Source organism: Hypomesus nipponensis, chromosome 24 (assembly GCF_054491055.1).
Source record: "Hypomesus nipponensis isolate SF chromosome 24, ASM5449105v1, whole genome shotgun sequence".
Taxonomy (NCBI): Eukaryota; Metazoa; Chordata; class Actinopteri; order Osmeriformes; family Osmeridae; genus Hypomesus; species Hypomesus nipponensis.
Window position 1 is genome coordinate 5,085,325 of NC_140384.1, and position 27,397 is coordinate 5,112,721.

At 48.4% G+C, this 27,397-nt stretch overlaps 2 protein-coding genes across 5 annotated transcripts in view; one reads left to right on the top strand and one right to left on the bottom strand.

The window, feature by feature from the left end:
* Positions 1-231: 231 nt before the first annotated feature.
* On the bottom strand, positions 232-21,191 carry slf1 (SMC5/6 complex localization factor 1). 4 transcript variants are annotated; one of them, XM_084690666.1, is made up of 18 exons: positions 20,658-21,191; positions 19,912-19,993; positions 19,594-19,819; positions 19,314-19,467; positions 18,988-19,113; positions 18,763-18,825; positions 17,861-18,007; positions 17,596-17,762; positions 17,274-17,408; positions 16,956-17,097; positions 16,660-16,825; positions 16,330-16,475; positions 15,947-16,089; positions 13,448-13,527; positions 9,867-9,959; positions 8,522-8,704; positions 4,775-4,850; positions 232-888 (listed from the first exon to the last, which is right to left on the bottom strand). In XM_084690666.1, exons 1-18 carry the CDS (start codon positions 20,766-20,768, stop codon positions 423-425), a joined length of 2,706 nt encoding a protein of 901 aa, XP_084546792.1. In that variant the 5' UTR covers positions 20,769-21,191; the 3' UTR covers positions 232-422. The 4 variants fall into 4 exon arrangements, with proteins under 4 accessions (XP_084546792.1, XP_084546790.1, XP_084546793.1 ...); XM_084690664.1 differs by having other exon boundaries at positions 18,949-19,113; XM_084690667.1 differs by lacking the exon at positions 4,775-4,850.
* A 281-nt stretch (positions 21,192-21,472) lies between these two features.
* kiaa0825 (KIAA0825 ortholog) overlaps positions 21,473-27,397 on the top strand; it is a 92,033-nt gene continuing 86,108 nt past the window's right edge. The window contains exons 1-3 of the mRNA XM_084690463.1: positions 21,473-21,560; positions 24,913-24,971; positions 25,097-25,233. Coding sequence (XP_084546589.1) covers positions 25,103-25,233 — 131 coding nt within the window. The 5' untranslated portion in view covers positions 21,473-21,560; positions 24,913-24,971; positions 25,097-25,102. The remainder of the gene's footprint in view (positions 21,561-24,912; positions 24,972-25,096; positions 25,234-27,397) is intronic.

Consider the following 27,397-nt stretch of genomic DNA (forward strand, 5'->3'; position numbering starts at 1 on the left):
ACACAAACACCTGGGCCATGCACGGGGCGAGACAGAGGGGGAGGGAGACATGGGGGGGGGGGAGGGAGACATGGGGGGGGGGGGGAGGGAGACATGGGGGGGGGGAGGGGGGGGAGCATGGGGGGGGGGGGAGGGAGACATGGGGGGGGGGGGGTTCTGTTGCGAGAACCTCACTCCAGATTGCAACGATATACTTTTTTTTTACTGTAAGCGTACAAAGCGGAAAACAAATATACTTAAATATATTTATTTGAATGTGTTGTAAACGTGAACAGTTTCAAGACTGTGAGAATCGGGACAATGTCCCAGTGCTTACGGTCCAACAAAAAAATAAAGACGTCAGCTCTTTTGGAAAGATTCAAACGCCTCCTGGTTACGGAGCAGGGGATTCAGAAGTGTGTCTGTGTGTGAGTCTGTGTCTTTCAGCCTTCAGTTCCTCCAGCAGGCCCATGAGGAAGCGGGTATGTGACCCCTGGCACTCCCTCACCGCCGGGCACACCGCTGCCACCTCCTTCTCCACCCCCAGAATCGTCTCCACGTCCTCTGCCAGGCAAACCAGCCGAGGGTCTGCCCAGCTGGATGTCAGCGTCTGGAGGGAGTAGGTTTCCAGGGCCTGGCCAAGTCTGTAGCCCAGGGACGGAGCCTGGTGTTGGGCCGGGGGCAGCAGCATGGGCACCCCCCTCTCCAGGTGGTAGCAGCCCAGCAGGCAGCTCAGCAGGCAGGTGCAGGCCTCCAGGAAGGGCAGGTCCCTGACCTCCGACCCCAGCTCCTCCAGGGCGCAATCTCCCGCCTCGGCGCTGCGTTGCAGCTCCTCCCTCAGCGTTGCCATGGGGACCAGGTCCAGGGCGGTGCACCCGTGTCCGTCTCTCTGTTGTAGCAGGGTGGAGCCTGTGTGTGTGTGGGGGGGGGGGCACAGACAACCTTTTAGGCTACTAAGTGACGTCAGGATGTAGAAACAGAAAGTAAAAAAAAAATATCATAATGTTGATTACATATAAGTGCACGTAAATGCTGAAAAGCTGATGGTTGCTGGATGACAGAACTACAAGGGTTAGGCCTAGCAGCCTCCAGCCAGCGCAACATCGGTGATAATATCATGACACACGAGCGCGTTGACAAGCAGCCAAGTTAAGCAGCAACATTAGCAAATAAGGCGGAATTGTACGGGTCACTGGAAGGACGTCGCAACCAATATGAATAGGGTACATGCGCGCACACACACACACACACACAGAGCAGAACATCTGTTTACCCAGTGGGCGACAGTGCCAGGGTTTTAGCTTACTTTAGTGCTAAGTCAAGTTGACATGTTTAACAGACTGACTCATGGGTCACTTGGTGTTTGTGTAAACTCTACTAAGAGCTAGTGACCTGATGGAGCCCTGTTTTAACACACACTTATGTAACGCGCCAGACGAGAGGATTACCATGCGACAGTTCCTCCCGCAGGTCATCAGGCTTCTCAATCAACAACATTCAGCTCAAATCAACCACATCTCGTGATCGCCTCAATGTTTGCTATGGTCTCTTGAACTTGATGTACAAATTCATCAGCACTCTTCACTTTGTATTATGCCGTTGTCATTTTTTTGTATTTGTGAGTGCAATATTTGTTATTTTATACACTTTTCCATTTGCTGCTTATGTCTCAAAGCTGGTTGATTTTTCTGGCCTATTAGCTAGTCTCCAGGCTAATAAGTAGACTTGTCAAGTAATGTTTACTGGAGGAGTGTTGGGGGCGTGGCGGGGGTTGAGTTTGATTAGCATATTTGATTATGTTGCCTTTTGCCAATTAGCTTCAGTCAAGCCAACGATCAACAAAAACGCGTGGTATTTTTGTTTACTGTAATGTTGCTACTATGGTGGATGCTAATTACACTAAAGGTATTAATAGCCAGTATTGCTGTTGATAAGACAACCGAAAATTGAAACATAATTGATTTGTTTACCTTGGAGCATGCACGCGCATGATGGAAATGAAACAATGTACAAGATTCCCCAACACCGTAGTCTGCCGTGAAATCCGGGTAAGTTTTATCTTTCTGGTCTGTTTAGGGACTGTGTGATCATCCAGCTAGCATGCAAAGCATGTTCATGTTTTTTTCTGTTGCTGTTATGGGCAAAACATGCAGATAATTGGCAGCCATGTGTTTGTATGCCTTCCTTAACCAAATAGTTACCAAACGCACTAACTAGCGCTTCACAGTTGGAACGCCGATGTCAATGGTTGGGGGTGGAGTTTATCAGCAAGCCTATTGTTCCCACCCCAATACCTGCCTGTCGGGAGTGTAAACAAGTCTTACAATTTTCAAGTGTATTTTAGTTTATGGCTACCAACATTGAATTAAGCATATCCTCTTCTCCCAGATTTCAATGTAGGTTAGGATGCATCATTTGAAAGCTTACAATCTGCACTCTTACACAAAAAAAAAAAAAAAATGAAAATAAATGACCATGACCTACTTGCGGACCAAAACACCAGCACCTGTCCCAATAGTAACAGCTCTTACAGTCCTGCGCATAGTATGACAGAACAGCATATAGCACCACAGCCTCACAGTACAACACAGAATAGCACAGCCCAACCTCACATCGCGGTCTCTCTGACTCGTTTCGTTTACGCATGGCATTGCAAGAAGCCAGACCACTTTTGATAAACATGTTCTGTCTGCTAGCCTGCTCTGGCGGGGAAGAGAAGCCGCTAACAGTGGCAGTCGGGCCCACGCACGCTCACAGTGCGGGCTGGGTCGAGTGCAAGCCCTCTGTTTGTTCTCAGACGGCCTATTTCTGTGGCAAACAGCACTGAAGGGCACTTGACTGCTCAACCCCGCAAATGTCCCTGCCACTTGTGAACCAGCCCCCTCCAGCTGACTTGTGTGTCGGCTGCCTGTGTTTGAGGCGGGAGAGTTGTTTAGGCGGTCAGCTACACCTCGCTCGTGGTCGTGTCACCAAAGCAACGCCCAACCTAAACATCGTGTCGGGAGAAATGCCCTCAGCACTCGAGAATATGAACTTGTGAAAGGCTTTTGAGTCATTCTTTTTTTTCCACACACACACACACACACACACACACACACACTCGTGTGTCATACTCTGCCACTTTGGTACTCGTGTGAAAGCGCCCTCGGAGAGGTCACCCTCTGCCTACCTTTCAGCGCGTCGAGCTGGAGTGGCAGGGGCTCCATCTGCATAAATTGTGGCGTTAATCTACATAAACTTTTACATTAGCGGGAAGACGTGCAATGGAGGGGTCAGTGCCAGGGCAGCGGTCAAGGACGTAAGGGCACTGAACAGATCAAAGTTGCTCTGGAGAGGCTGAATGTGAAAGTGAGGGGGAGGGAGAGAGACAAAAGTGAGGGGTGGAAAAGTCGTTGATGATCAACCACTCTCATGCTGTACTGATTTAGCCTTGCCTTCAGGCCCATTGAGGTGGGGCATTTGTTATAAGTGACCCCAACTACCCCCCCCCCCCACCTTGAGAGACTCTGACAAGGGACATGTAGCCAGAGCAAAGTTTCAACGCCGTTCAGACACAATAGCACTTTTTTTAAATCTCTCCCCTCCTAAAAAGAACCTTGAAGTGAGGCTTCCACACATGGAGGTTTTGTTCCCTAACTGACATTGTCTGAGGCTGCCATTGAGGTGTCCAACCTTGGGCTGTACATGTGCTGTGTAGAGATACTTGGGGCCTTCATGATTGGATGATGATTTTTTTATTTATTTTTGCACTAGAGAGAAGGACAACATTTTCAATGGCTTGCCTACCTGTCTGTCTGTTTCAGTCTCAACATGGATGAGGTATTCAGCTGTTGCCTTGTCATTTACAATACAAACAATGGGTCCAGTACCCACTGGTTAGAGACAAACATCTCCATTCGCTCTCATTCCCTTTACATAAACACTTCCCACACCCAGTTGTGTTTTGCGAGTGGCCATGGTATGATATTGGCTGGAGTGACTGATGTCAGTTCAGGTGTTGGCGCAAGGTGTCAGATATGCTGCACTGGAGATGAATAAAACACCTGGGGGATTACATGTGAGCAGGGGTAATGACGCTGCCGTGTGTGTGTGTGTGTGTGTGTGTGTGTGTGTGTGTGTGTGTGTACAGCCAGGCTCAGACACACTCTGAAGGGGTAGAGCGGGGGAATTCATATGCCGCACGAATGCTACAGCAGCCTGACACACACACACACACAGTGCATAGCGCACAGCCCTATGGCCTTTAGAGGGCAGGCTTAGACCAGAAATACAAAAGCCAGAGTGGAGGAGGGGAGAAGCCGAACGAGGGAGAGGAGGGCATCTCTCTCTCTCTCTCTCTCTCTCTCTCTCTCTCTCTCTCTCTCTCTCTCTCTCTCTCTCTCTCTCTCTCTCTCTCTCTCTCTCTCTCTCTCTCTCTCTCTCTCTCTCTCTCTCTCTCTCTCTCTCTCTCTCTCTCTCTCTCTCTCTCTCTCTCTCTCTCTCTCTCTCTCTCTCTCTCTCTCTCTCTCGCTCCCCCACTCTCTCTCTCTCTCTCTCTCTCTCTCTCTCTCTCTCTCTCTCTCTCTCTCTCGCTCCCCCACTCTGCCTGACAGTGTGTGAACTGCAGCCAGAGGCACAGCATCGCACATCCAGAGGGAGCTCACTACCAGGAGAGGTGGGGGAAAAAGAAAAAACAACACACACAAAAAAACCCTAAACACTGGCCAAGACAACACCACAACACTGCTGCACGGTAACAACACAAGCAAAACTAAGAGTGAGTCTCCACAGCATTCTGCACACGCCACACAGCTACCTCTCTTCCAATCTGCCTTTCCTCGATTCCAGACCTCCCTTCCAAAGCACCCTCCGTTTCTCCCTTCCTTCCGCCACTAGGGGTGGAACAACATATTGTGGAACAATATATCGCAATACAAACATTTTACAATATGTATCGAAGAGTTATTGCAATATGACGTCCGTCCTATTTGTTGAGCTATACCAGCGAGCGACCTACTCTGCACCTGCGTCATGCATGCATTCATTGCATTAACAGAAATCGCTTGAACTGAGTTCACTAAATTGTATGTACAACAAAGACAATTCTAGACATGTTTTGGAAATGAATCTGTTCATTGAATTTCAGTTTCATTTCAAATTGAGTTGAACATATTGTGATACGTATTGTATCGTACACCCAGTATCGTGATACGTATCATATCGTGAGCTGAGTGTATTGTTACTCCTATCTGTCCGCCACACAAAAGGGCTCTTCCTCTCCTCGTCGCCTTCCTTCCTCTCAAACTGCCCCGACGACACGGATAGACGCAGGGTCAGGGATAAGCAACATGGAGATCATCCATGTCCTTGGCGTGCGTCAAAATATCCATGTGAAAAGACAGGTGTTTTTTTTCTTCCTTTCTTCCCCCATCTTCATTCATATAGACAGTAGATATCTGATAATATGAGGAGGGTGATGTTTTTATGGGGGGGCGGGGGGGAGCTAGGAGGTGTGGAGGCCTGGTCAAGCGTTCTGTAGCCTGGACACTGGGCCGACAGGAGATTACAGGCGGATTAGTGCCCGGAGGGGGGCACTGCCACTGGCTGGGGGGATTTGTCATTCTCTCTCTCTCCCCCCCCGCCCTGCCGCCGCCGCCAACCGACCGAGGGAAAGCAGGCATCCGCAACCCAGACAAAGACCCACGGAGTGTACGAGCCGCGCGGCGATGAGTGGATCTCGGTGAAACTGGGCAACGCGCCCTGCCCTTGGATAGTGAACGGTATCGATTTGCGTCGAGTGGGTCCTCGTTACCGTAGCGCTCTCTCTCTCCAACACATCAATGCCCTACAGGTAAAATACATAGAGGGGAATGTATGCAGCTGTATCCATGTACCTCACACAACGGCCTCCTTGGGCAACAGTAATTTTGAGGGTCAGCCTTAGTGAAGGCCCTAGCCGCGCGTCCTCTCCAAAGCAGAGTTCAACGGTGTAACAACGCCTATTTCTATATACAGTATAATATACAATATTAAATAAGGTAGCACCTGCTGTATTCACGAAAATATTGTGCAGAAAGGCCATTATGAAAGAGCCTGATGGATGGAATGGGGTGGTAGTGGTCTCCCCTTCTCTCTCTCTCAACTGTCAAATCCCCTTCCTTAAGTCCCCCTTAGGTAACACAGGCAGCAGAGAAGAGAGAGGAGGAGAGACAGCTAGACAGAGATGAAGAGACGCCGTGATGGGAGGGAGGGAGGGAACACACTCCAGTGAGAGAGGCGGTCTAGGGAGACCTTGCTCTTCCTGTAACTCTCAGTTAATGACGTCTTCCGGCGTCACACACACACACACCTCATTGAGATCTGTCAGGGGACTGTGGAGCAGGGGCTGGTGTGTGTGTGTGTGTGTGTATACGACTGAAAGAATGAGACTAAGACAAACAAACAGCCACTTGGGCGACGGAGCAACACACCAACCTCAATGAAACACTTCACAACTAGTTTAGCCAGGAAGGAAAACATAGTCAAACACGGAGGGGGGGGGGGGGGTGTAGGTAATGTAGTGTGGCTCACCACAGAAGAAGAGTCCAGTGTTGGTGTGGGATTGTGCTGCAGCTGTCTCTGAACGAGGGCTATGGTCGAGGGTGCTGGCGCGCTGGGCAGAGAGGACTGGTTATGCGTACTAAGGTGGGGGTGGGCTGTATAGAGGGGGGGGTTGCCACCAGAGATTAGGGTGCAGGGTGGCGTGGACGGTGACAGCTTGAAGGCTTCTTTTCTTTCCTCCACCCAATCGTACACACATACACACAGGCACACACACCCTGGAGGACCAACAGCTCCGGGTCATTTTCCATTCCAATCAGGGGAGCCCTGGCCCTGCTGCAACATTAAACATTCCCAGTCAAGGAGGGGACTGAGGCACAGAGACACAGCCATGGATACACACACACACACACACACACACACACACGAAAGTAATACTGAAGCTGGCATGCACATAGACCTGCACAAAAACAGGCATGCTCACACGCGCGCGTACTCCGCCACACACACACACACACACACACACACACACACACACACACACACACACACACACACACACACACACACACACACACAGGGTCATGTGGGCCAGCCTTGAGCAGAGACCGAGAGAGCGAGGCAGAGGCCCAGCCTTGCCCTCAGCCACGATGGCACGCTTCCTCTGCCAGCACCCCAGGGTCGAGGGTGGGGGCCTCGAGCGATCCTCCCTCCCCTCCCGTCATCCCCCCCCCACCTTCTCCCTCCAACCGAGGTCATTATCGCGGGGTGAGCACGCTCAGTGCTGAGAGGACCTGATTGTTTGGCTGTGTTGCCCTCTCTGACTGGACCCAGCCTTGGCAGCTCTACTCTGCAGCCTGTCAAGCTGCTGAGGCACACCAATAGTGTGTGTGTGTGTGTTTGTAGGAGGGGGGGGGGGGGGCAGTCTGCTAAGCATGTAGCCCAGAGGAGTTTAGGCTCTCGTGAAAACCGTCGAGGCTATGCTGTGACAGCAAACCCTTTTTTTTCTTTCTTTTTTCCCCCTCACTACAGTCTAGTTATTCGGAGATAAAAATAAAGAAATAACAATCCTTCCTGATCGGAGTCCTGACCCGACTCCAAGAGGCTGACCGACTGGGGGACAGACCAATGGACTGACCTCATTCTCACTAGTCCTTGTCCAAAAAAGCCAGCCAAGATGCCAAGAAATAGGAAGTTGGTAGACGGGAGTGAGTGGAGGTGAGCAGTGTTGAACAGAGAGCTCTCATCTCTGTCTATTCCCCCTTGTCAGAGACTAGGGCCTGGCAGCACCCAGACAGCCCCAGACGTCTGCAAGACACACACACATACACACACACACACACACAGGCAAACTTCCACTCTCCCTTCCAATTTTACAGGCAGCCTCCTCCTCTGACCTCTTTTAATTTTCTCCTTTTCTCCCATCGACGCTAAAAAGCCCTCTCTCCGGGACCAAACAATCCCAACCTCATTTATTTTTTGAGGACAGAATATGTACATGTGTTAATGGCGCCGTCGAATCAAATTAACTATAATTAGTCAGACAGGGAAGGAGGCAGCAGGCGAGCAACAAGCTAGCCACCAACTGTGGTTAGTCTTGTTCAATACTGTCTAGGGCTAGCACACACACACACACCCCCAACGCCTACAACCCCCATAGCCTTCCACTCTTCAGTTTCCTTTCTTGGCACGTGTCACACTCGCTTCAAAGTTCCGCGAGCAGCGATTGCACGTGGCGAGCAAACATCCCCGACACGCGCAACTATTTTGGATGTGACAGGTCTCCCACGTAAAACCTGCGGAGCCCGACTCTTCCAATCGCTTCAAAAGAGACATCAACAGATGTCTTATGAAGCGGAAGGATAATGTGTCTGGACAGCACCGAAACGAGGGGGGAGGGGCGAGAAGGGAGATTATTTTCGAGTTGAGACGTCGAGCATGGGGCAGTGAAATTTCGAGGAGCTAGTGTTAAGTGCGTGTGTGTGTGTGTGTGTGTGTGTGGGGTGGGCGCGGGGCGGCAGACCTGCGTGCTGCAGGAGCATCTTGGCGATGTCCACGTGTCCGTTGAGCAGCGCGTCGTGCAGCGGACTGACTCCGCCCACCTGGCTGTTGAGGTGAGGGCTGGGGAAATGGTTCAGCAGGGCCTCCACGCATGCGGTGCTGCCATGGTTACAGGCTTCGTGTAGGGGGGTCCAACCGGCGTGGTCTGAGGGGAAACGCAGACACACGCACGCACGCATGCGTGCACACACACATTACCGTGGTTAAGTATAGTTCTTAAACCTTGTGTTATCTTCGGGTCATTCTGACCCATCAGGCATTGTGACCCACCGTCGTTTGCAACAACTTTACAGCATACAAAAACAAAGTGAAGCATTTTCTTTTAACCGTTGGACTGTTTCAGACCCCCCACATTGGGAAGGTTAAAAGAAAATTATTTTTACTTGCTTTTGTATTGGGTAAAATTGGGTAAACACAACGATGGTTCGTTATGAACCTTTTGGTCATGTGACCCGAAGGCAGCACAAGACCAGGCTACATCTATCATCCTTAAACGCTCTGCTTAACTTGGAAAGCACCAAGTTAGGAACGCCAATGTGAAGAAAATAAGCCATTTTATCCTCCTGTAACATAACAAAACTATACAATCTCACCTTACTTCAACCAAACTAACCCGCTACAACCGCCTTGTGATAAAAAATTAAACAATGAAAATAAAGTACTCCTCAGCTCAATGGGGGAAGTAGAACAGCGTGACGACGTACGGCGAGCATCGTTTCTGTAACTAAAACGCGACCCCGACAAAAAACCCCCGCTGACCAATGCTCGATCTTAAAGAAGACCGAGGGCCTCAGCTTTGGAGGACAGGTCCGTGTGTCATGGCACCAGAGCGGGGCTGTCGTCACAACAGAAAACTATCCACCCCACTGCTCCAGTCTCCGTCTCCACATCTCGTCGCTTCGCACCTCACCCGCCCCGCACTCCACTGAAGACATTCAGCTACAATTAAGAACGAGGGGGAAGGGGGAGGGGGGGAACAAGCATTCAATTCACATGCATAAGTGATTCAAATGGGAGGGAGGGACGAAAAGGCGACATTGACGATTATATTTGCCCTGAGAGGGCTCAAAACCAGCCCGCTGGAAATATCAGAGGGCGTGTATTCGCTCGGCAAAGTGGCTGCAAAGCGGAGCCCCAAACCCACCCCGTTCCTCCAAGACACACCCTTTCACATTTCCGTGAAAAGGTTAGCAGCAATGACGCAAACGGCGCCCTTCTTTTTTCGCTCGCCTTCCGACGGTAATCGTCCCCCCCCGGACACCCCGCGGTGAGCTGGGTGGGAGAGAGGAGATAGGAGAGAGACCTACCTTCGATGTTGACGTCTGTCTCAGGAAGAGCCAGGATGTGAAGTACGGTCTTCACCTGGTTCATCTTGCAGGCTCTGTGGAGGAGGGTCTCCCCTTTGCCAGGACACGCACACGCCCCGACAGATGGACAGACAGGAAAGACGAGGAGAGGGAAGGAGAGAAAGAGAAATCCAAAATTAGGGTGTGTCCTGTCCTGCCCATTGTCCCCCTCTGCAGCGAACGCACCAATAGCAAGCCGGAAAAATGTCCCCAGCCACCCCAACGCCACCCCCCCCCCCCCCCCCCAAAAAAAAAGAAAAAAAGAAAAAGAAGAACTGACCTAAAAAATTGCGACCCTCCAATGAGAATGCGATTTAAGACCAGGGGAGGAAAGATAGGAAGACGAAACGAAACACGTCTCAAAGACGGGGAGCTCTTTCGCCTCACTATCCCTCTTTTTGGGGGGGAAACGGACCGCATTTTCCCCTTACACCAGGGCCTCACAAAAGTCAATGATGATGCGCCGGTTGAACTGTAGGAATCCCCTTCTCCTGCATTGTTCGTCAGGAGGAAGTTATGCTCGACAGCCCAGGCACAAAGCCCCCAACCGGATTGTTCACACATCCAGGGTTCAAAAGCTCCACTGGGCATCACACGGCCGACCACGTGATATTTAATCAGCAAACCACCAACACAGCCACAGAGAGCGGCTCAAGCCTTTTATTTACACTTTCCATCCCCGCACACACTCCCCCCCCGCCCTCTTTTTGATACAATATTAAATCAGGAATATATTAGACGGCCAGTACCCCCTCTTTTCATGTATGGCTGAACTTCAGAGGGAAGTTAAAGGCCAAGCATGAGTGCCTCTGTGCTTGCCAGTATAATACAGAGCTGCAAAGCCCCTAATAAACGCTTTACTAGGTCTCCCCAGGACGTTGCGCTGTACCCTGGTTACACTCCACCAGATAGGGCAGGACAGGGGGAAGGGAGGGAGGGAAGGAAGAGAGGCATCGGCCGAGAAGGAAATGTTGCATTTCAAAGCACAGAGAAAATATATTGAAAAAGGCTCCAGTCCTCTTCAGCATCCAACAGTTCCTTTCTTCCAAGAGATGTCTTTGAGGCGCCAGCAGATGCATTAAATGTCACTCACACCTAACAGAAAGGTTGAAGGGGCGGTGAATGAGGGCTCAGGTTCTCTCAGTGCAGTAGTTCGGAAAACATCGAGGAACATTTGCCTCATTTAACCTTCAAACCAAAATCTACCCAAACAATTTCTAAAACAGAGATCAGATTAAGTCACATGTTGTGTCCATAGGCGCATCCCTTAAAAAAATACACAAAAACAAAAAAATACGATTTGTTTTTCAAGCCTAAAACATTGCGATCATAATGCAAATTCTATCCAACATGGATCCTGGCTCTCCTAAGCTCTATACGTGTTTGGGAGAACCACTCATCCCTGCGTCCAGCTCCTCTCGGCTCCCTGGAAGAAGCAGGCAGCGAGGAGTTTCAGTAGGACTGGTAAATAGGATCCGGTCCCCTTGTGTTCAGATGCAGAACCATGACCTGAAAGGGAACATCCTCGACCTAGTGTCACCGGACTGGAAAACAAAACAACTACACTGGAACAGGTGGTCGACAGCACAGCTTTTTAAGGATTCTCAGAAGACACTAAAAATATCTTTAAATCCTTCCTGCTGTGTACTTTCCAGAGTAAGACTCTCCTCTTCATTTGTTCTAAAAACAAGTAGTAAATAATAAGAACAAATCAAAATGATGTGTGTAATATATATATATATATATATATATATATAAAATAAAACTATACAACTAAAAAACAACAGTACCAAACCGGGAGTGAAGCTCAGCCTTAATGAGGTGTTCTCCTCTGTGGCAGGTCAGTGTGCAACACGGCATATTCTGCCATTACAGGGACTCGAAAACGCTGTGATTAAACACCCATTCCACAGCACCCCATGTGTACACATCCTCGCAAATGCCAAGGCCAATCCACGCACTGTTAAATCACTTTAATGGCTCCAATTTGGACACAACGCCTCCATTATAGGGGTAATTGCATGCTCAGCATTTACAAGCACCGAAAGGATAAATCCGCTTGTCCTTTTCTATAAATCCCCTAACAATCCCTCCATTTCACACTTTAATAGAAAAGTTAAATGTATGTGTTGCTCTTTATACCCCTGCTTCATTCCCGTCTCGACACTCCTGGTAAGTGTCTCTGGCGAGTTGGACCCAAAAGCTGTTGGCAAAGGGATCCAATAACAATGCTAGTTGTTAGGAATGTGATGGAAAGCAAAGCATTGCCAAGTATTGGTTATTCTGGACCTTAATAAACACTAAAAACAAGCCACTGCAGCTTAGTTTTATATCCATAAGCTAATTCCAAAATTCTGTAAACCTACATTACCGGCAATTACATGCAAACTTCTTCACGTTTCATCTAGTAAAGCCGCTCAGCTTTTTTATATATAACTCCCAGAGTCTGTGTGTTTGAGATGGAGTCAGGCCGGGCCTTTCACAGAGGACTTGGTTGAGCTGTCAAAGCAGAGAGATAGCAAAACAGACAAGCTGCAGAAGCTCTCAGCCCCTCTCAGCTGCTGGGGAGAAAGAGCTACAAGTGTCCATGAAGCTGGAGATAAGCTGCAAAGAAAGTGGCACATGGGAAGTACAACTGAAGTGTGTGTGTGTGTGTGTGTGTATATATAATATATATATATATATATATATCTGCCTGTGTGTGTGAGGTTGAGAGTGTGCCAGAGCGGAAGGATGGGAGGGCAAGGCGAGGAGAGGATATGCCGATGGTTCATCAAAAATTAATGCCGACTGCATCGGTATAGGGATCACGTAGTGGAAAAACAACACATGCCAACAGCCTTGAGTCTCCCCCCTCCCTCCCTCCCTCCACCCACCCACCCACCCACCACCCCTCGCCTGCTCTCCCCCTCGCCAGAGCGGGGCCTTTCTGATCAGGTGGAGGGGGGAGATATGAGCCCTGACACCTCGGAGAGTTCACGCCGAGTGCCAAGCCTCTAATTGCAGGAAGTTCCGCGCGCAGTCACTCAGTTTCACAGCTCAGCCCTAATTGCTGCATTTAATATTCTTAAACTGGGGATCTGACGACCATTGTGTGTACCTGGCCCTGTTGTTGTTTTGGCCCCATTATTTTTTGGGTGTGTGTGTGGCTACATTTATTTATTTCTCATCCGGTCTTTATATAAAAAGGTGCATTAGAATTGGGGGGAGGTAGAGGGGGTGGGAGTTGGAGAGGGGCCGTGGAATTTCAACGAGAAGAGGCCGTGTGGTGAAGCAGGTGGAATGGGAGGAGGAGGAGCGGGTCTCGGGCTCGTCTCCCGCTACGCTGCAGCGACAGCAGCCATCGCACAGCTGACTACAGGACCGCGTTGGCATATGCTAATCTCTGTGGTTTTATACATGCATTTTATGCTCTTCATTAAGCTGAAAATGATGACGTGGCTATCGCGTTCTCTTAAATGATGACCTGGTGCTGTGCATCAGTCCATTAAATCAAATCCGTGTGCGCGTGTGTGAGTGAGAGAGAGGGGTGCGGGCCTCACCTGCAGCATTGACTTTCTTCAGACCTCTAGGGACGTTCTCCTTACCCAGGCCTGATCCATTAGTAGGACCGCTCGGCATTCTGGGTCGGGAGAAAGGAAACTCAGTCTGGGGTGTGCGGGCAGGGTGCAAAAGCCTGCATCATGACTCCTAACGTCCCTTCTATTATTTAGGAGGATAAAACAACACAGCACCAAGCCCACTGCATGCTTCACTTTTTCAGACTGCGCTGTTCCACCCATGCCATGAACTGAATTGCAACAATTCGGCGGGCTTACCCCAAATATTTTAATAGACAAGATAAACAAAGTGTCACCAATCCTTTTCCAGGGCAGTTTTCAAAAACAGAGAATTCAATATTGAGGAGGGGGGGGGGGGGGGGGGGGGGGGGGGGGGGGGGAGCAAAGAAACAAAAAATGATTAGGGAGAATAAATAGTGGAAGTGAGTGAAGTGTCTTCAAAGACGGGCCGTGCTAATAGCTGTGTGCTGTCACTAGTGCTAGAAGTGGGGATACGGAATGCATCTGCAAGCATGTCTGATGTGTGTGTGTGTGTGTGTGTTAGACAGTGGGAAGGACACCCCCTTCGTGCTACAGGGGGAGACGCTTGTTCCCCGGTAATTGGCTTGTTCAGAGGCAGGGAATGATCTCTGAGCAGTGTGGAATACATGTCCTGTCACATAGCTTGTTATTAGCAGGGACAACTCTGTGAAAGAGATGTGAAGGTGTGTGTGTGTGTGTGTACGCGCACGCGAAAGAGAGAAAATGCCACTTCTCCGCTCAACCCACTTAACCCAAACCTCCCCTGTCGGTATAGGTTGGCATCAGGCAGTGTTTGGCAAGTGTGCCCGCTTGCCTCTCCCTCCCAGCGGGCCCCCGTAGCGGGGTAGCATTCTGTCACTCTGGCCTCCCACCATCCCACAGCCAGGGGCAGTATGCGCCACACACACACACACACGGAAAGGGTACTGTTGTACATGTGAAGGGTACTTTTCAACCTGATAAGACCGTGTTGAGGGCCAAGCACCATATTCTTTTGAGTCGGAAATCGTTCCTTTCTTTCTGAAATCGTTTGTTCCCCCTTTATATTTCTCAACATCCTTCATTGTAGTTCTGTGTGTTTTCGTGGCATTTGACTGTGCTGACTGACCGACCTTGGACTTCCACAGACGGATACAGAAACAAATCCTTAGGATTTTCCTCGAGCTTGATTGACAGCAGTTTCATGAAATAAGCAGAGGGGGCAGGCCCAGCTCGCTGAAGGCGATTGGCTGGAATAGGATTACCGGAACATAACTTTCTGAAAAGTGGCGGGCCGCTCAAAAAATGTGAAATGTACATTCCGCTGAGCTGTCTCTGTTGCTAGACAACTTTCAGAGGGCCTCATGAACTCACACGACATGTTTATAGCGGTTAAGAAAGTTTAACCGGAAAAAAAACATTTGTACCTATTGTACCTTTAAACGACTGGAAGGAAGTGAGACTTCAATTAGACTTAGCGCTTCTCGCCAGGCCAGCGCCATGGAAAAAAAAGCTGTCCTTAGAGGACCACATACACATCTCCCCCCCCTCCCCCTTAGCAGTCATGCTGACACAAAAACACCAATTGAGAAGGAACACTGCAAGGTTTCTTCCTCATACATCCATCTCACTTGGCCTCTCTTCACTAAAAACCTTTCATGCCGTAGGCCCACCTTGATCTCCACGTCTTATTGGCATGACTGGCGTTTAAAAATGTATGGGGGAGGAAAAAAAATACTTACAGAAAAAAAACAACAAAAAAAAACACTTGTCCTCTATTGAATGATTTAAGTGAATTCCATTGAACTTTTCGAAAAGCTGTAGTGAGTATGTTGATTAAGTTCTCAGGGCTGAAAAGATTGGAAGGGGATGATGAGGCCAGGTGTACGAGAGAGCCGCTAGCCTGCAGATGAACCTGCTCTCTGGTGAAGGCTGCTCATCTCCCAGCCAGCGCAGGAGTGATGGGAGCACAGCCAGGCCGGCAGGCAGGCAGGCCAGCGGGAAGCTGCCCAGTGTGGGGCGTGGGCATGGGTGAGGAGGGCAAGGGGGTCTGGGCAATCTGTCTGCCAGCCTGCTGTCCGGACCCGTCTCTGGGACTCGGACCTCACGCTGAACTTCTCCTGACAGCTCCCTCTCTCAGATTGATATTGAAAAACCTGGATATGCCCACGGATGTTTATTCCCCCCCACATACCGTCCTCCCTCCCTGCCTCCCTCGTCTTCCTGCCGTGTGCTTCATTCTTTCGAACCGTTAAACTCGCATCACCTTTCTTTAACCTTTCCTTTGTTCTCTTATCATCTGCTGTAAGCCGAGCCCTGATGTGTGTGTGTGTGTGTGTGTGTGTTTTAAGCATCTGCATGGGAAAGGGGGGGGGGGGGGGGGACTTCTCCCAGACAGAAATGGGGGAAGACATGAACAGACAGACTCAAGTGGGAACAGTGGGCCCAGCCCTCAGACAGACAGATGGTGCTTGTACTGACCCTGGTGTGGAGCCCTGGTTGCTGCAGCTGTGTGGGGGGGGTTCAGAGCCGGACCGCAGGCCCCTGCTGTCTGTCCTGGGGGCCCTGGGACCACCTGGCCTGTTCCTACACAACTTCCTCAGAGCAGGCAGGTAGGAAGACACCTGTCAGCACACACACACACACACAAGGAGTAGACGGCTTGTTACAGTGTGTGTGTGTGTGTGTGTGTGTATTAATGTGTCAGCTGGTTCAATCTGATCAGGACCTATTAGGATGCTACAAAAGGAGACGTGATATTAAGAGATGGACTCAGCTGTCCAGCGCTGAGAGAAAGCAGGAATGACACCTCAACAACGGAGTTGTGCAGAGGTCCAGGAAGTGATTCCAGTGGTGGGACGTACCACTTTCCTCAGAGAGAGGGGTTCCACCCCCAGGGGTAGCCCGTGCCTACAGCACACGTTCCGGAAGATGGCGTCGGCAGTGAGCATCTTCAGCCTGCTGGAGGGCATTCTGGGTACGAGCGCCGTGAGGACGTCGGGTGACAGGTCTGGCAAGGAAAAAAAACGAACCAATGGAGATGTTACTCCACACGAAAACACTCTGCCTTGTTTGTCATCGTCATAAAAAAACACAAAGAACCCAAACAAGAAAATACGATAGGACTTTTTTCTCCCCATCTCTATTCAAATCAAGGGCGATGCGTTTGCATGCTCGGGCGTCAGGTGACGCACCCTGGCAGAGGATGGCGATGTGTTCGGCCAGGTCGTCCAGGCCCTTCTCCACCAGGCAGCGGTTGAGCTTGTCGTGCTCCCCGCACCAGTACTCCACCACGGCTGACAGCATGTCCTGGAGGCCCAGCACCAACTTCTGCCTCCTGTCCCACTCCGAGGAGCCCTCCTGGGGGCGAAACAGTGGAGAAGGGGGGGGGGGGGGGGGGGGCGGACGGAAGAGAGGACCATGGTTGAAGAAGGGGGAACTATGTGACTCCATTGAGGCTGCAGTGCGGGGACTGTGAAGGGAGGTTTACCTGGCTGGCGGACAGCTCCCACACGGACGCTTGGACCAGAAACTGGGCTAGCTGCTTGACCGACCGTGAGCCCAGCGTGGAACGCTCCCACACATTCCAGAAGCTTCCGTAGAGCACTGAGGAGCGCTGGCCTCCTGACTCTCTGAGAAAAGTTGAAGAGCGTGATATGAATCTCTTTATTATTATTATAAAATTTGCTGCGATGTATAGCATTGGCCAGTGATTGGACATGCATTCTCTTTTGTAAAACCTTAATTTTCACAGAAGAAAGTCAAACACAATGTGCAAGGCAGAAAACTTCCCTGTCAGACAGGTTACCTTGTGTTGGCAGAGGACAGTTCACACTGGAACAACTTCAGCACAAACGCCTGCAGGTTGCCATGAAAGCCCAGTAACTCACGGGAGGCGGGGCTGGGAAGTGAGTGACAGGTGGCCTCACTGGACATGCTGTACCTGATGAAACACAACCCCTCAAGGAAAGGAAAACAAGAGGAGGAGGGGTCGCTTATATTAGAGGTCATTACAACACACAGTCGGACATATGACATAAAAATAGAAGAAAATACATGTTAAGGGGACATAGAGAACATGTATGTGCAGGACATGTCTGAACTCGCGTGCTAACGCAGCTAGCGTGTACCTCAGGGACGAGTCCACCATGGCCCAGAGCCCCCTCTTACACTGGGGACACTGCAGCAGCTGGCTGAAGTACTTGGTGTTGGTGGGCGAACCCCAGGAAGGATTGTTCCTCAGGAGTTTGTGGAGAACGTTCCAGAAGGTGCAGAGGAAGTAAGGTGTAGCCTCCCCCTGTACGGAACAGATGTTAGACCAGGATGCCACAGGGGGAACTCAACTCAGAGATCATGTGAGAGAGAGAGAGAGCGAGAGACAGAGCAGTCTTCTACCTGCAGAGCGTGCTGCATCAGAGAGGTGAGGAGCAGCGCCGGAGGGAGACGACCAGGAAACACCGAGCTCTGGATCTCCTCCAAGGCCTGCGTGAAGAACCCGCACTCTGTCAGACTCCTCACGTTACTGAAGTCCGTCGCCACATTCTAGTGAGAGAGAGAGAGAGAGAGAGAGAGAGAGAGAGAGAGAGAGAGAGAGAGAGAGAGAGAGAGAGAGAGAGAGAGAGAGAGAGAGAGAGAGAGAGAGAGAGAGAGAGAGAGAGAGAGAGAGAGAGAGAGAGAGAGAGAGAGAGAGAGAGAGAGAGAGAGAGAGAGAGAGAGAGAGAGAGAGAGAGAGAGAGAGAGAGAGAGAGAGAGAGAGAGAGAGAGAGAGAGAGAGAGAGAGACAGACAAGGGTGTGGGGGGAGATATCAGGAGTAAAAGAGAAAATATATAGCGGTACAAAAAGTTAGGTGAAAAGAAGAGAATGAAGAAGGAAGGAAGAGTGAAAAGGGTAATGAGACCAGTGGTAATGTTCTCTCTAGGTTCGTGAGGTCACCTTGGTTACCGTCACTTATTGGCCTTGTGAATATGGAGGTAAGACGGTCAAAAAAAAAAAAAGCAGACATGACCGTTCATAATGGCAATCTTCGAAAAGAATCCACTTGGGCAAGCGTGGACAGGACAGAGGAGACCACCCTTAATAGGTCTGCCAATCATTCCTCACAAATCAAGTGACAGCACCGGTTTAATCAGGTGACCCGGATATGAAGTGTCCTTGCTTGGAATGTCGCTTTCCTTTCGAAGTGGGCTGACACAAAGGAAATTGAATGACCTGATCTTCCTGACAAATCGCATGTTCATTTGTACAATCATGTAACATCGTGGCAGGTGTATTAATATGCTCGGAGCAGATGGGACACCTGAGTGTGTGGCGTGGGCTGGTGGTAGTTCAGGAACTCTGGGAAGACGAGTCTTTTCCTTCGCTGGAGAACAAATAAAAAGGTTATTTACTGTATGCAGGTAAGGTGGCCATTAAAACAATGGCATCTGGAAATGCATTTAGATTTGATTGGATTTGAACTGGATTCGTAAAATGTCTCGCACACCTGAACACGAAGCGATTTTAAAAAGGAGCAATTCCCCACCTCCAATTTAAAAATGTAGTCCTTAAGGGCCATCTCCAGCTCGGAAGACACTTCAACAATGTCCCCTTCTGACTCCAGGGCAGGATCTTCCTCTGTCAAGGGTGAACCCATATCTGAACATGGGTCCTGGGTGGGAGACACAAACCCTTTTACAGCAGCTTGTTTGGTTCACACACCTGATTTAACTATCTTAATTGTATTTAATGAAGCAGGTGTGTATCTGTTGTTTACTGTGGACATTCTGATCCACAGTGATTGACAAACACCCTCAACGAATGAAACACATGGGAGGGGAGGGAATACATGAATATGTTGTTGTCATTTACCCCAAACAGATGCTGGGCTATGTGGGTTAGCGGGTAACACGGTGCACTGTGAAACTTGGCATGTTCTGAAACTTGCTTGGCCAACACGTGTGTGATGATGGTGTGAGGGAGAGGAGGATGAGTGTATACACAGGCCTTCCCCGATTCCAGGATTCTACGAGACGGAAACAAATATGTGTGTCTTCAATTTTATGTCAAAGATTGATTGATTTGATTTTTTTCATATAATTGTTGATCATTTCAGTTTCCAATACTGTTGTATTGCATGGGACTTCCTCACCTCTTAAACTTGCCTCTGCGATCTGGTTCATCAATCATGAGGAGGACACTCCACCCATCAAATGCCCCAGCTGAGGTCCCACTGGCCACCTTCTCCCGCCACATTCGGACCGGGTTTGAGGCCCCGGGGGTCCAGGAGACAACGTCCAGCTCATAGGGCTCCTCTGGCAGCCATGACCCCTTCTTCACACTCTCAGACACATACTCAGGGGTCACTATCCAGATGCCTGGGAAAAAAAGAACAGAGAAAGTTCCGGAACAGAAGAAATAAACCATATTCTTTGGAAACAGAATTCTCAACATCATTATTGTCACTCACCTTCTGCACAAGCTGCCAGGAACTTCTCACTGGCCAGTGCGTGAGTGACTATTAGATGGGTGGTGATGCCTTGTTTATAAACCTAGAAGACAAATAAGCCCACTAAAACGATGGACAATACATACACAAACCAAGAACACAAGTTTGAGGGCTGTTATCACTAGGGAAAGTCGGGCTCCTCGGTGAATAACGTCAGCCAAACCCCAAGCGTTTTGCCTAGGGGTTGAGCACAGTGATAACGCGAAGCTTGATAAAACCTAGGCGAACTGAGCGGTTTTGCTTTTCTATGCCATGTTATAGGAGGGTAAGGGTTAACTTCCCATCATGTACCCCAGGGACAGCATGGAGACTACAGTACTGTAACTATAATAAGAGGCAATTGAGGGCAAAGATAAAATTACAGTGTCAAAAATACATCTCAGCATTGGAAAACCAATTAGGGTCATTCTTCAGGGCTAATCACCCACTGTTCATCTTTCACTGAATGAACTGTTTGACAGGTGTGACCCAGCATTCTCAATGACAGTCTTTATCATCTACCAAGAAGGGAGATGGATAATGCAGTACACCTGGGACAAAGGTACTCGCGATTAATGAATGTGGTTGTGTAATGCTTGATGTGTAGGGACAATGTGTCATACTAGGCTGGAATGTAGGAACTAGTTTGTGTACTTATCCATGTAAAACGAGCACACACAGAGACAGAAAGCCATGGGGCATGCCTACTAGTTGTCAACGCTACTTACATATCCACCAATGTACTTTCCACCCAGTTTCTGGATTCCAATGATTAGCTTGCCTTTCTTTTGGGGTATATCCATTCCAGACATTTGGAAAACATGCTTTTTGTCTACCATTCTGGTCGACGTAGCCTTTTACAGCCAACTGTAGCTAGCCAATCAAACTAACTACTAACTGATCAGAATGACTTAAAATATGCGTGCGATTCTAAATCATTCATGTTTTCACGACATACATTGCTATTGACACACATTTGAGACTAAGAAAGGGTGTCAAATGCTTGCTTTGTCGTTAGCTACCTCTTTTGCATCTGTGTCAGCTGATCTGATGTCCGGCAACAATAATAGCGCCAAATTTCTGAAACCTTCGATCAGACCTGCCAGTCGATACCAAGTTTTTAACAAGCATCCGTCGCTATTTATTTTCTACACGGATGGAATCAAATCGCATGTGTATAATAATTTCATTGTATGTATAATGAAGTATATTGCTTATTGTAAAAGCAATTCGAAACAGAACATATTTCCACCCACGTTGACAGGAACATATTGTTGTGTAGCCTTCCAGGGGTGAAACGTGGAAATCCCATCTCAAATACCTAGCAATGAATCCCTTTACTGTTTAAATTAACGTATAATAATTGTATTTTTTACATATTTGAACGATTTTTCAACCTTATAATGAACACAAATACAAGTAAACGTTGGAGTTCTGACAAATATGAATATGTTTCCCCTTTATCTTCGGATATTGGACTTTTCCAGTATGCGGAAGTAATGTAGAGGTTGTTTCCGGGTGGTTGTTAGAGACGCTTTCTGTTGCACAGGGACGTGATTTCACTGGTTATATTGTATCAAGATATCAGGTTTGAGTTTTGACTGTGAACAAACGTGCGCTCTTTTTGAGAGGTGTGTACTTTCCCGGTTGCACTGCAGGCTCTTTACTACATGCGTTTTAGGTTTAAGACGCTGTATTGATAGCCCTTGCGTATCACCTGTAAAACAGCCCTTTAATCTCTTTGAGGTCTTGCAGCCGTAAACAAAACATAAACGTTTAGGCTAAATCTGAAGGCGTGTTTAGTAATGCATTATGTTATGCTATGGAATAGATGAGATAATCCGTATGTTTCGTGATTTCATGTAATAGGCTATCATGCGTGAGCCTTAGGTCTAAATACATATATTTTGGGGAAAGATGGTTTACAACAATCCTTATTACCTAAAGGACTTGAAAAACACTGACTGAAAAGACTGTCCAACTTAAACAGGTATGTAGCCTATACCATGATATTTAATCCCTAGACAAAACGTTTAGTTAAAATCATTTGGTAACAGTGGCGATTTTAAATCCTTTTTAGGGGTGCTCAAGCACCCCTACATTTCATCTCAGCACCCCTAAAACTTTGATTAAAAAAACAAAAAGTATTTTATTTTAAGTTTTTTTTTTTTTTTTTACATTTGATGCTGGTAGAAGAAAGGGACATGCTTAGTTGTTTCATTCATTCAGTATTTTGCAGAAAAATACATAAATGTATTAATTGTTATCCAGTGAAATTAGAGATTATATTAGCAAAAGGGTTTAGCACTTTTGCAAGGCACTGTATTCATGTTACATTATCATTGGGGGCTGAGCACCTCTAAAGGTCTGATCCTAGAATCACCCCTGTTTGGTAATCTCACCCTAAATGTATATTAATTACGCATGTATGTTACCTCAGTGTCATCAACATGCTAGGAAGTGTTACATCATTGCTTAATGGTAGGCTATAAGTTATTAATAAAATCAGGAACAGATGATTTCTACATGAGGCAAAATCCCATTAAGTTGTATGAAAAAAAGAATGACCATCCACATTTTATTGATGGGCCTCATCTCTCTTGTATGTGGCAGTCAACCTTGCAATAACCTTGTAAGAATGATGACATGTTAGAATCTACATGTATGTTGTTATTGAAGGTACAGTAATACCATGAATCTACACTTTAAGAACTTCAAAAATGTTTACTTGCAACATGGAATGAGAATCAGACTAATATGAGTTGATAATTGACAGGCTACCTCAGCTCTTAACATGAATTTGCTTTCTGATTTGGGGGAACCCAACCTTTTGTAGGCTACCAGCAGTGATATCATTTAGGGTTGATAGTTAGACCCGATGAACATTAGTAAATATTGATATTTGTCCTGTTTTAACTATTGGCCCTCACACTAGTGACATTTCACTTTACTGTATAGGCTCATTCCTCATATACCAGCATGTGCCTTTTAATCAGTTTATACTTCTGCTTGAGGTAAAGACATTTACAGCACGTTTCCTGTTCAAGAAAAAAAATGTGCTAGGTCTGGCACAGTAGTAGTGCTACACATTGAGAGCACAAATGAGATCACTCACTGACATGCTCTGACGTTAAAAGTATGTACCTCTTCAATTTATCATGTTTTCTCAGAATGGAATGTCTGTGTCCTCTTTAGAATGATGTTGACTCTAACTTGACATGCTCTTAAGTGGCTTTAAAAAGGCTACCTGGGGATGAGGGCTGCTAAATATTTCAGTGGAAAGCTCATTACTCCAAATAGGCCTGTGCTAGCCTAGCAGTGGAGATAGACCTCGGCGGAGGGAGAGAGGAGCTTCGCCGTAGCCTCCCTCTGAGTCTCTCGCTCGCCGTATGCCCTCAGTTATCTCAGTAGCAGCAGTCTAAAACACACTGGGGCTCCACAACATCTGCTTTCAAAATAGCTAATGACAAGACAAAGGAGACGGGCTGCCTCTTCCTGCTAATGAGGCCCTGTGTGGAGACGGAGCGATCCCGACTCTCTCTCTCTCTCTCTCTCTCTCTCTCTCTCTCTCTCTCTCTCTCTCTCTCTCTCTCTCGTGCCGCGCCGCACACAGGCCAGCCATGCGCACACGAGCTGGGTGCCGCTGCATCGCCGGTGCGAACAAGCACCAGGCGCACACCTGTGTACACACGCGCAAACCCACACACACGCACACAAGGGGCTATTTCTCACACGTACAATATAACACAAACACACACACAGACAGAATGACAGGCAGACGTTGTTATTGTCAGGGAGACATACTGTACAGAACCCCTCCCCCCCCCACACACACACACACACACACACACACACACTCCCTGTATAATTACACTGCCGAGACCCTAATCCCTCGATTGAAAAACCTCCACGTTTCCAGAGAAGTAGCTTCATAAACTGCCTCCCAGACAGTGGCACCGAAGCAGGGCGATGACGGCGGCTGGTGGGGGAGGGTGGTGGTGGTGGGGGGGATAATAAAGCACAAGCTTAACTGTGGAGACTGTCAAATGAGGAAAATAATATTTGTCCAGCTGGACAGCCCTCCCTTTGTGCGGGATAAATGAATGTTGAGCTTTCTGTCTGCCGTGTCAGGGAGGTACGGCGAGCTGTTTGGAGTTTGACAGGGATTATTAAAATCACGGCAGATGAAGGGGGCGAGGAGTGTGAGAAAGCCAAATTGACACTGACACTCTCCATTACATTCCACTTGACTCATGATGACGGTATTGATACGAGGCCCTGTCCTTACGGCGCCGACGCCGGGATTGGCTGTTAGGGAAGGCGTTAAGCACCGCGAAGGTTCCAGAAGGAGAGGTGCAGAGATGGGTTGTTGCTTATAGCCTGAGTCTCCATCCTTATTGATATGTGTTTGTTAACTGGTTGTAGTGTCACTGGATGTGTAATGGGAAAAGGCCAGGCAATGCATTTTTATCGGCGGGCCTCCGACTGTAAATGGAATATCTGATGAGAGGGAGGAGAGGGGCGGGGCGGAAAATATGTTTTGTTGATAACGAGCTTCCTCTTGTTTCAGGCGCAGTTGATTTACAGCTCCTGATAACAATCTTGTTTGAGGAGAAATTAAATTACCATGTCTCATATGCTGTGTGTGTGTATGTGTGGGGGTGGGGGGGAGCGTGCACGCACAGGCATGTGCATGTGTGGGTCTTTGTGAAAGAGACAGCGGATTTCGTCTATTCATTGGCTCTTTCCACTCAATATGCGATTTCAATGTTGTGTTTCCTTCATCTCATTATCTTCATTGTGTTCGACGGAATTTATCGGATACAGCTATGTTGCGCTATTTCCTCTGTGTGCCTCTTATATGGTGCCAAAAAGCACATGTATATAGATCGCATGTGTCATCTTTGTGTGAATGCCTTGTGTCTGTGTGCGAACAGGCCTATCCAAATCCGTTTCTTTATATGTCATTTGTCCGTTTTACAGTCTTACATCCTCAATCAACGGCGGATAACAGGCACACCAAACGTTTTCCACACTTGACGGTACAAATAATTGATGGGGTCTTGTTGGCTGTTAAGTTGGCACCGTCCATGGAATCCCCTCCATGGGCATTGTGGGTAAGCCAGCAGGTGGCTGTACTGACCAGGCCTCTCTCTCTGTGCTCCAGGGCAGAATGGAGTGGCAGGGGGACCTTCCCCAGGACCATGCCTTCGTGGAGCTGCTGCCTCCTGGGGTGCCCAGTGAGGGGGACCTGCAGCAGCTGCTCAGGGACACGGAGGACAAGCTGAAGCTCAACGCCTGCAGGTTAGTGTCTGACACTGTTGCTCTCTCGCTCTCTCTCTCGCTCTGTGTATGTCTCTCTCTCTCTCTCTCTCTCTCTCTCTCTCTCTCTCTCTCTCTCTCTCTCTCGCTCTCTCTCTCACTCTGTGTATGACTCTCTCTCTCTCTCGCTCTCTCTCTCACTCTGTGTATGACTCTCTCTCTCTCTCTCTCTCTCTCTCTCTCTCTCTCTCTCTCTCTCTCTCGCTCTCTCTCTCACTCTGTGTATGACTCTCTCTCTCTCTCTCTCTCTCTCGCTCTCTCTCTCACTCTGTGTATGACTCTCTCTCTCTCGCTCTCTCTCTCACTCTGTGTATGACTCTCTCTCTCTCTCTCTCTCTCTCTCTCTCTCTCTCGCTCTCTCTCTCACTCTGTGTATGACTCTCTCTCTCTCTCTCGCTCTCTCTCTCACTCTGTGTATGACTCTCTCTCTCTTTCTCTCTCTCTCTCTCTCTCTCTCTCTCTCTCTCTCTCTCTCTCGCTCTCTCTCTCGCTCTGTGTATGACTCTCTCTCTCTCTCTCACTCTTGCTCTCTGTGTTATCTGTCTGTCTCTCTGTCTCTGTCTCTTTCCCTCCCTCTTTGTCTGTAGGCTCCATCTGGCTCTAATCTATCTCACGCACACATACACGGCTGTGGCTCAGGGGTTAGAGAGGGTCGTCTGTGAATCGCAAGGTTGGCGGTTCGATCTCCGACTCCTCCCAGGCCATGTGCCAAAGTATCCTTGAGCAAGACTCTGAACCCCCAGTTGCTCCCAATGGGCAGAACAGTGCCTTGCACGGCATCTTGCCGCCGTCGGTATGTGTGAGTGTGAGTCTGAATGGGTGAATGAGAGGCAAAATGTAAAGCGCTTTGAGTGCCAATAAGGTAGAAAAGGCGCACTATAAATGCAGTCCATTTACACACAGGCACACACACATATGAGCATAGAAAATGTGGACCTGAAGAGATCAAAACCTTGTCCTTGGCCATTTTGAAAAGTTATTGACATTCAGAATGTCTCGCAAATTCATTCAACTGTATTCATTGAGTGCTCTTGGCTTCCTGGAACATCCAGCATTTGTGATTTCTCATTGTTATGCATTCATTCATTCATTTATGAATACCATGTCACTGTGTTACTATGCACAGGTCTTTACAAAGTCTGCCAACCTATCAGGTTTTTCTAGTTACTGAAAGCAAATACTAAAGAAAAGGATTTGTTATCACTTCTTTTGTGAAACAACTTCATCAGAGACATATCAGAGAAGGTGAGCTTTTATCGAACATCTCGGATTAACATCTATACAGGACCAGGTCATAGGTCACACTGCCAAGCTTTGTTTCATCGGGAACATACTGTACACGTCATGCTTCAAACGTACTTTCTTCTGTAGTTTAATTGAATCTAGAGGCGCCAGTCACCGTCTGAATGAGTTATTCGAACCGTGAAAAGTCATCACACAATGACCCTCTGCAATCTTGTTCTCCTCTAAGTACTGTAAGTGTCCACATACCCAATCACAGGGATCATACACCTTGATAACGCGAGGGGTAGGGTTCAAGGGGTTTGATGAAGTCACGCGGCAGGCCCACTGGGCTACCATTTTGTATTTTTTCTCTCTCTCTCTCTCTCTCTCTCTCTCTCTCTCTCTCTCTCTCTCTCTCTCTCTCTCTCTCTCTCTCTCTCTCTCTCTCTCTCTCTCTCTCTCTCTCTCTCTCTCTCTCTCTCTTTCTCTCGATGTGAACACACGGACAAGAGGAGCAGGATGAGGTGATCTCTGGAAGTGGGAGAGAATGAATGAGACCCGAGTGGGAAAAAAAAGAGACAGAGAGCGAGAAATCTATATTTCAGCGCTTTTATCCTTTGTGCCGTGGAGAGGGGCGAGGACGGAGGATGAGGGACAAGCTAAATGTGGCGAGGGAACAAAGCCTCTCGCTCCGGGCGCCATTAGCATCCCTGGGCCTCATCCCTCCATCTTCACCCTCTCCCCATCCCTCTCTCTTTTCCTCTCCAAATGGGCACGTAGTAATTGAAGAATCCACATCTTGAAACGAAAACCCTTGGGTAGGTAATTCAAGGCTTATTACTGAAGGCCAGGGACATTTTTCTGCTTTCTAAGCATTAAAGGGTTATTTTGTGTTCTCGCGAAGACAGGAGAGGGATAACCA

Bases quoted from the DNA above. Each gene is read 5' to 3' on its own strand.
- slf1 (XM_084690664.1), bottom strand. From the start codon at position 20,768: ATGGTAGACAAAAAGCATGTTTTCCAAATGTCTGGAATGGATATACCC. The intron at 19,994-20,657 runs GTAAGTAGCGTT...TTTGTCTTCTAG, and splicing joins GAAAGTACATTGGTGGATAT to GTTTATAAACAAGGCATCAC. The intron at 889-4,774 runs GTAGCTGTGTGG...ACACACACACAG, and splicing joins AAAGGCAGATTGGAAGAGAG to GCTCCACCCTGCTACAACAG.